The 9,478-nt window shown below is 36.3% G+C and overlaps 1 protein-coding gene across 5 annotated transcripts in view; it reads left to right on the forward strand.

Moving 5' to 3' along the window:
• The window catches only part of si:ch73-103b11.2 (plectin), a 30,115-nt gene extending 22,403 nt beyond the window's left edge, over nucleotides 1–7,712 (forward strand). For 4 of the 5 annotated variants that reach the window (XM_044101608.1, XM_044101610.1, XM_044101612.1 and 1 more), the window contains 8 exons: nucleotides 1,015–1,162; nucleotides 1,237–1,342; nucleotides 2,024–2,183; nucleotides 2,255–2,362; nucleotides 3,427–3,513; nucleotides 3,594–3,756; nucleotides 4,753–4,838; nucleotides 5,909–7,712. In XM_044101608.1, the coding sequence (XP_043957543.1) occupies nucleotides 1,015–1,162; nucleotides 1,237–1,342; nucleotides 2,024–2,183; nucleotides 2,255–2,362; nucleotides 3,427–3,513; nucleotides 3,594–3,756; nucleotides 4,753–4,838; nucleotides 5,909–5,980 (930 nt within the window). In that variant the 3' untranslated portion in view covers nucleotides 5,981–7,712. Of the gene's footprint in view, nucleotides 1–1,014; nucleotides 1,163–1,236; nucleotides 1,343–2,023; nucleotides 2,184–2,254; nucleotides 2,363–3,426; nucleotides 3,514–3,593; nucleotides 3,757–4,752; nucleotides 4,839–4,978; nucleotides 5,061–5,908 lie in introns of all 5 variants that reach the window. The other variant, XM_044101609.1, reaches the window with a different exon arrangement.
• The last annotated feature ends 1,766 nt before the right edge of the window (nucleotides 7,713–9,478 follow it).

Here is a 9,478-nt window from a genome sequence, read left to right on the forward strand (position 1 = left end):
TCTGGTTCAGGCTGGAATTTGATGTTTTTGTTCATTTGACATCATGTTTTTTTCTTAAAGTTAAAAACTTATTATTTCTCAAATTGGCAAAAATTTATGCAAGTCAGAATGAATTGTTTACTGCAGCAAATTAATCCATATTTTGTGACAGATTACAGTTTGTTGATGTTGCTGATAATCACTTTTCTTGTGCAGTATTGGTCATGGAGTACCACAAGGTTGTGTGCTTAGACCACTTCTCTTTCCTATAAACACATCTTCATTTAGTAAACGTTTCAATCAGCTGATGGTTCTGAGCTGTAAATATCCATTTAACCTTTCAAATCCAGTTAGTTGATCATAATTGGAGAATATCTTAGACATAAAATCCTGTTAATTGTTTCCTATGGGCATTAAATTGTCAACTTAATTGACTGTTTTATGTTATAAATTGAATTGGACTTTTGATTGTATTGGGTTCATTTGAATGGAAATTGGATATGAATTGGACCTGTCTGTCTGTCTGTTTGTGAATTGGTGCTAAGTAAATAAAATGAGTTGAACTGAAAGCTGGATTGGTTCCTAACATAAGGAGAAGTTAATATTTTGTTGATATTAGACTATAAATGTTTTGTTTTCTAAGATTTGGAAGCTGCATCTGACTGAATAAGCAGCAAAGCTAAGAGGATTTTAACAGAAAACTAGAAGAAATCTGACTGGCTGGATGGATCAAACAAAAACTGTTTTATTTTTACCAAACTTTTATCATTTCTACTTGGTATTAAAAGTCATACCATTTCCCACATCCATATATGGCAAAATCTTTGTGTAAAAATTAAACTCTTCTGGGCAACAGCTTCACTGCTTTAACTTGCTCTACTAACGTAGCTGAGCTTTAGATAATCTTCTTTCTGTCTCCCACCGATTTCTGCATGCAACCTAGACGTCGCACTTAATGCGTCACATCTCAGCTGATGAAACGCACAGACAAACAGCAGACTGAAACGTAAAATGCTGGGCCTTTTCTTTCCCTAGGCGACATGCGAGCGAGGCTTTGCTGCAATGGAAGAAACCCACCAGAAGGTGGTGGAAGACCTCCAGCGGCAGCACCAGCGGGAGATTTCCAAACTCCTGGAGGAGCGAGAGAGACTGCTGGCTGAAGAAACCGCTGCTACTATTGCTGGTAAGAAATCAGCTAATAAACATGATTATTTTGTGTTAAACTGGGCAGAGATTAAACACTTTTCTTCGATGAAGCTATTGAAGCGATGAAAAACGCACATAAGGAGGAACTGGAGAAGAACCAGCGCTCCCAGCTGAGCGGCCTGAACTCTGATATCGACGAGCTCCGCCTGCAGTATGAGTACGTTCCAGTAGTGGACCCGATTTAGCACTGCGCTAGAGATTTACAGCTGCAACGCAGTAAATTAAAATGTAATCGCACTGCAAAAACACATAATATTACCAAGTATCTTAGGTCTGGTTTCAAGTACAAATATCTTAGTTCACTTGAAATGAGACGAAACTAACGTACAAGTAACTTAATTCCTTAATATTGATGACAAAGTGCTAGTTCCACTGGCGCCGTTACCTAGCAACCAAGTTCTGGTTCTACTGGCAGATTATTTCACTTATAACAAGGAAAAAAATGTGTTGTTATAAGTGAACTAGAATTTTTTCATCAATGTTAAGGAATTATTATTAAAACAATCTGAAAAGTTACTTGTAAGTTAGTTTTGCTACTTCAAGTGTATTAAAATATTGGTAGTAAAAACTAAAACAAAAATACTTGGTAGATTTTTGTGTTTTTGCAGTGTAAAGAGTTACAGAAATTACTAATTTAAGATTAATTGCACTCAGATTGATATACCTCAAGCATTTATTTCAGTTAATTCTGATGATTATTGCTTACAAATTGGATATTACGTTAAAAACCTATAAGAAATGTCCTTTACACACAGAAATGTGTTGTTGTGCGTATTCATGTGGAAAAACATGCATGTGGAGGGAGTTGAGGTTAAAATTGTTCTGTCTGGTTGTTTAGGGAAGAGCTCCAGTCCATCCAGAGAGAACTGGAGGTTTTATCCGAGCAATACTCCCAGAAATGTCTGGAGAACGCTCACCTGGCTCAGGCGCTGGAGGCGGAGAGGCAGGCCCTCCGCCAGTGCCAGAGAGAGAACCAGGAGCTAAACGCTCACAACCAGGTCAGCAACCCGCTCAAATCCAGAAACACGTCCCCGTCTGCTGGTCCAAAACGCCGTTTTCTGTCCTGTAGGAGCTGAACAACAGGCTGAGTGCAGAAATCACTCGCATGCGCTCATGTTTCAGCGGGGAAACGGCTCTCTCTCCACTGACTCACGGCAAAGACGTTTACGAACTGGAGGTGGGTAAACCTGCGCTCGCTAGCTGCTCAAATCTGTCTGTTTACCTCTGGAAACGTGGCACATGCACACAGCGCTGGAGGAGAAAAAGACGATTCTTTTCCTCGCCATCCATAAAACAATCCCGTTAACTAAATGAAGCCTGGAGATGAAGGCATAATTTAGCGCAGTGATCCACAGCAAAGGGAAAAATGATGTGGAAAAACTCAAAGCCAGTCATTAATCTTCTATTTTCTCTCTCTCCGTGTTGGCTACAATACACCAGACTGGTTGCCATAGCAACTGACAATAATGGCGCTAAAAGCATCAGGAATCAACATCAAACATTTCCCATACAAAGAACAGGACACTCGGTCCGTTACAGTTTTGCGATTATTAAATGATTGTTGTGATAGATTAGCTGATTTAACCACCTGCTCTTTTTATTTTTTATTTTTTAACTGAACCCAAACACACAATTCCACAGCACATCTCCATGTTACAGTTTTCATAGTCAGGCTAGCATAACTGAACTACTTCCCTCTCCCTCCGTATTTTGTTCTTATTAAAGGTTTTTCCTGACCTTATTATCTAATTGTCGTGGAGTTAACTGGTAGCAAAGCAGTGTGTTTTTTTTCTATTGAGATTTAGCAACTTGACAGCTAGCACCAATGCTAGTCCTTGTTGGCTAGCAGCTTTTTGCTCTTGCTCCAGCAAAGAGAAGGGCTGGGATCTAGAGTGCATCTATATTATGCTAATGTCAAAAAAACACAATGTCACAATGGAGGGGTTTCCATTAAATTAGAAATAAATAAACAAGCTTATTCATGTAATAAGTCATTAAAATTCATAGCAGCGACGGATGTAAACAGAGAATATATTTATAATTAGCCGGAGCGCTAGCGCTCATCATCTTATTCAGGCTTCGTCGTCTCCGCCAGCAGTAACATCCAGCTGTTGGTCATGTGACTCGTGTTGTGAAATATATTTATTTTGACATGACTGAAAAACCATGAGCAACAACGTTTTATAATTTTTTTTTTTTTTTCACGAAATCGCACAAAGTGAGAACTTTTCTTCTTTAAAGGTGCTGCTACGAATAAAAGAGTCAGAGATCCAGTATCTTAAGCAGGAAATCCACTCTTTGAAGGACGAGCTGCAGTCTGCTTTGAGGGTGAGTGAAACCAAAACGTTTACCGGAGGTTCACTTCTTTATAAACGCCGTGTTTGAACTGCAACCGATTTCTCTGCCAGGACAAGAAATACGCCACAGATAAGTATAAGGACATTTACACAGAGCTGAGCATCGTGAAGGCGAAGGCCGACTGTGATATCGGCAAGCTGAAGGAGAAGCTGCTCATGGCCACTGAAGCTTTGGGGGAGAGGAATGTTGACGACGCCGTTACATCCGGATACGGTTTGTTCAAACGGTTTTCCTCCCAGTAAGACAAACTGAAGTTGTTTTAGTCGGTCTGGACCAGAGATGGAAACTTGAGTCGCTTTTAAATTTAAAAATTTGTTATTTTTTTTATTTAAAAGAAATTAAAAATATATTATTTTTGAACTTGGACTCCTGGTCGAGTCTTTGATCGTTTTCCTACCTGATAGTTCGGTTCATTTGTTCATTTGTTGCATTTTCAGTTGGTTCTCTTTCACATTGCACTGAGTCAAACAAGTCAAAACAATTGAGCGGCCTGTTCCCCTCCTCACCTGTGGGGGCGCTGCACTGAAAACCACTGAAGGAAAAAAAACTCTGAGGAAGACACTTCCTTCCTTCCTCACAAAATGTAAATAAAAATGAAGTAGGATTGCAGGATTTCTCTTTCGTTTATGACTGAACACAACGACCCATTTCTCCTGTTAGCGCTAAGCTAACGTATTTGTTTTGGTTTGTTTCATATTTTATAGTTAAAATTTTGTTCAGTGTGTAATGGAATGGATATTATGAAAACAGAGATTAGATACTCATATGTTTCTCGTATTTTATTTCATTTTTTCAGAATGTTACAAAGTTACCTTAAGCTACTTTATCATTATACAGATAAAAATATCAAAATAAAAGCACTTCCTGTTTCAGGAATTAAACATTTAACAAACACTTTGTCTCATTCATTATGTTGTAATTTATTCCTTTAATCTGAGAATGGTTAGTATATTAATATTTAATAGATAATATAAAACAGATAATCCACTAATAAACATTAACGCGTTTTAATCTGTCCATAATTTTAAAACTGTAAACTTAAACTAGAAATGTTTGTTTATATTTCTAATGTGATAAATATTACAATTGTTCAATAAATGTTAAATTATTAAAATTTAACTATTAATAAACATTAAAATTGACTAAATATCTAATTTATTATAATGAACTGAGATATTTGTGGCTAATTACAGTTTTAATGTGTTTTAGACATCATGAAATCAAAAAGTAACCCAGATTTCATGAAAAAGGAAAAGTCAACACCCCCCAAGCAGCTGCGAGGCCTAAGGTCAAAGGTCAGTGATGTTTTTGTTGCGTTGTTTAGAAGCTCATATTGTCTGTTTAGAAGTATCTCTGTTTTTTCAGTGTTTTTCCTCGCAGGCAATAAAGTCTGGATGTTTTTAGCTGCTGTAAGTTTGTCTGTTTTGTCTATCAGTCTGTCACTGAGCAGGTGTCATGGGACAGCTGACCCCCCGCTGGGGTCATCTCCCCCTGCAGCCGCTGCCTAAAGATGTGCTGTAGGTATTAGCATGACCCCAACTGACCTCACTCTCACTTCCTTCCTTCACCCTCATTTCCTTCCCTCTCCTCCTAACTCTTTATAAATTCTAACACTCAAGTTTCTTAGTTTCCTTTCAGTTAACTGGATTCATATTTTTATTTATTCATTTTGTCGTTTTTGTGACGCATTAAACCACAGAAACTTTAGTTTGTGTTTTTTTAGATGAACACAAAGTAGTTAGTAATTATAAATGTAAAGAAAATGATGAATGTTTTTTTTTTGTGGAAATGGTTTTCAGAGATAAAAAGCTGAAAAGTGTGGCATGCATTTGTATTTCCTTTGACTCAATACTGTGACAGGAAAAAAATAATAAAATTATAAGAATAAAGTTAATTATTACAACTTTTTAAATCTTAATATTATAACTTTAGTCTTGTACAAATTAAATATGTATCATGAAATAATATTTATCAAAACTCAAAACATTGAATTATTTTCATCTGCTAATTATATAATTTATTAATAATTTAATTATTTAATTACATATTTAAAATCTAAAATAGTAATTTAAATAAATAAATTAAGGTTAATTTATTTCATGGTGGATTAATTTATTGATTTGGTTTGTTTTTTTGTATGGAAGAAGTAAATTCACACTTTGTTCTCGTCTGTCACATAAAATTTCTGTAAAAAATAAAAAATTAACCAAAGTTCCTGGTTCTAACAGTAGATACAGAATGTTTACTGTTAGAGGTGATTTCTGTTTGTTGGTTCATCAGTGAATTTTATTTTGTAATATTTAAACACTGTCCATGCATTCTGTCCACAAAGATAAATAAAATCTGTTTGTTTGTTTTCTCCCAGAGCCTGAAAGAGGGACTGACTGTTCAGGAACGCATGAAGCTTTTCGAGGCTAAAAACACCAGGAAGATTTAAAAAGCTGTAAAATCTCAAGTTTCCTCCTTTTCTGGTCGGATGTGCCAACGAAAAACATTCAAACCTGGAAATTTTAGCTTCCATTCCTCCCACTTTTTATGTTTTTACTGGATTAACTGGATCCAGATTATAGAACTTTCTTTTAAAGAAATACAAACATCACACCCATAATTAAAGTTATAGAAAAAACAACAAAACACTAAGAATAATATCTACCAGTATGAATTACCTGCTGTATTTACAGTGTTTCTGTCTACTGGTTTATTGTGTTGCACCAGTTGGGCTGTATGTAACTACTGGGGTTGGTGTGTGTGTGTGTGTGTGTGTGTGTGTGTGTGTGTGTGTGTGTGTGTGTGTGTGTGTGTGTGTGTGTGTGTGTGTGTGTGTGAGACGGGGGAGCGCTCAGATTGCACTTACCACTGGACTACTTGAGGAAGCTTTGTGTTTTTATTTTTTTTTTTCATCTAAAATTGGTGTAGTGACAAGCAATCTGTTTTTGCAGTGCATTCAGTGAAAATCAGTTTGTTTGTTATGATGCACTGTAAAAACACAACATGTTACCGAATGTTTTGGGTTTAGTTTCTTTTGCAAATATCTGAGTATATTTGAAAATTACAAGTAACTTTTCAGCAGGAAATAAAATCTTATTTTATGTGAATAATTCCTTAAAATTGATGAAAAAAATTCCAGTTTCACTGGCAGATTATTTGACTTATGGGAAAATGTCTTGTTATAAGTGAAATAATCTGTAAGTAGAACTTTTTTTAATCGAGATAAATAAATTATGTATTTAAAACAAGCTTCTTTTTTTTTGAGTGATTTTTGTTCTTATTTGAAGTTTACTGAGATATTTGCTCCAGAAGCCAGAACTAAAATAATTGATAAAATGTTTATCTGCCATGAGGGGTTTGTACACTGCAAAAACACAATTTTATTGAGTATTTGTGTCAATTTTCTAGCACAACCACGTTAGTTCACTTGTAATAATACAAACTAACTTACATTTTACTGTTCAGCACTGAACATATAGGAGCTTCTTTAAAATCAATAATTCCTCAATATTGATTTTAAAATGTACTGGTTCAACTGACAGACTATTTAATTTACAACATGGGAAAATTGTCCTGTTAGAAATGAAATAATCTGAATTATTGACTTAAAACTCTCTTCTATATCTTGCTGAAAAGCTACTTTTAACTTGTATCTTATTTCAGGTGTAATAAGATTTTTGCAGTAGAAAATAGACCAAAATTACTCTGTCAGATTTTCTGTTTTTGCAGTGTAGATTTTTTTAAGCACTTAAAGCTTCGTATTTGAGTCGGTGTGACGATACGCTCTTTAAAAACTAAACCGTTTAGGACTTTGCATGAGTACCCAGCTTAATTTAAGCAGCAGAATGATTTTATTTTCTGATTTTATGCTTCTGTGTGAAACTTTTAAACGAAGGCTTTGCTTCCCGCTGATCCTGCTGTGATCCTCGATGTTTTACTGTAAAGCATCTGAACGCGCTCGGCCTCCTGGCGCTCATCTAGAGTACAAACACCCAGAAACCTGTGCAGCTATGGAAACACTGTATAGTATTCACAACACGCGTTGTACATAAGAGGATGCCAATCAGAAAACCTGTTTGTTTTAGACTGTTACCCCATAGCTCTACCTGGAATATATATGAATATTTTTTATTTCTATTTGAATGTATGATGTCTAATAAATGAAGTGTTTAAAAAAGCAATGCCTGGTTTGACTGTGAACATCAGTTCTGTGTTGAACTGTTTCATTTAAAAATGAAACCTTTTGTAAAAAAAAAAAAAAAAAAAAAGATGAAATTGGAAAAATTTTATTTTTCTGCTTTTGTCTGTGTAATTATTTATTAATGCACAACTTGGATCATCTTTTCACACCGAGATTTAAAAAAGCGTATTAATGAATCAGCCTGAAATTAAATCTCAGAAATAAACTTGGAAATTTCTGAGATTAATTTTGAAATTTCTGATTTTTCTTTTTTTTGTTTCTCACAAATCTTTCACTTCTGGAGCCCAGAAATATCTTTGGTTTTTCAAGACACTTTCTGAAATTAATAACATTTTTATTTTTTAACCTACAATGGCCCTTATGAGCTGTTGTACTAGTGGATCCAGTTCAGACTGAGTCTGAGTGTTTTTAAGTTCATTTAATATTTAAACATCTGCAGTGAAACCGACCAATCAGAGGAAAGGAAGCCCATCAGAGGGGAGGAAGGGGTTCTTAAAGAGACAGGAGTGGAGTGGATTCAGAGGGTTAAAGTCCACCAGGAACCCGTAGCTCCATCCGTCCATGTTCCTGCTGCAGTTCCTGGTTGGCAGCTTCGTCGTCCTGCAGCCTCGTCAGTGAGTCAGTCCAGCTGCAGACCAGGACGACGCGACCTGGCGCCACACTGACCTGACAGAGCGAGCAGGAAGCCGAGGACCGCAGCTGGGCGGAAGACGATGAGGGTCAGCCGCTCCGCTGCACAGGAACAGGAAGTGGTGGAGACGTTCAGAGGGACAGGAGGACTGGTGGGACTGGGACAACTGGAAAAAGACGACGCTGAGTCGCTGCATGTTTAGTTTATAGCGGCAGATTTTGGTGAAAATGTATGACGACTTATTAGGTCCTGGTGACGTGTCCAGGGTGACAGCTGTTATTTTCCTATTTAAAGGGAGACACTGAATCGGTTCTTATTGTATTTTTGTTCAAATTGCTAAAAGAGCATTTTGAAAATCTTCAGGCATTCAGAGCGAGACAAAAAACACAAGTGAGCTTCATAAATAATCCAGCTCTCACCCCCGCCTCCAGAACTGGACCAGAACCAGTTTCAGCAGCGACCCAGAGAAAAAGAAACAGTTAAACAGCTGACCACTGCAGCATCCTCTGTAAATAACAGAGTCCATGCATGGTTCAGGAAAAAAATAAACATAAATATTCAGAATATATATGGACTGTGTACACAGCGAAAAACCTGTGGGGTCAAACTAACTCCCCTCTTAAGAATTTTCTGTTCTGGTGACCATGTTTGTGAACTCAGCAGTTCCTAGTTTTGCCCACCAGGGGGAGCCGTCAGCTTTGGCGCTGAGCTTTAATGAAGCTGAGGTCAGATCCACACAGAAGAAGACTGAGGTGGGTAATAACAATTACATTTACTCCAGTAACTTTTTGAAAAATGTATACTTTTAGGGTATATATTTAAAATATATACTTTTAATAGATAAGAAAGTACTCCGATTACACTGATAACATGAGAAAAATGTGTTATAAGTGAAATGACAAGCACTGTTTTTATCAATATTTAGGAATTACAGACTTAAAATGAGTTCCTCTAAATTTCTGAAAAGTTACTTGAGTCAGTTTTGTTTTACTAGAATAGAATATTCAAATTCTAAGTTTATTTATATAACATATCTGGGACCAAAATGCTTCATAACAATCAGCAGGTAGATTAACGATAAAGCAAGAAATAAAATTAAGTTAAATAAAATAAAA

Source organism: Gambusia affinis, linkage group LG20 (genome assembly GCF_019740435.1).
Source record: "Gambusia affinis linkage group LG20, SWU_Gaff_1.0, whole genome shotgun sequence".
NCBI classification, from domain to species: domain Eukaryota; kingdom Metazoa; phylum Chordata; class Actinopteri; order Cyprinodontiformes; family Poeciliidae; genus Gambusia; species Gambusia affinis.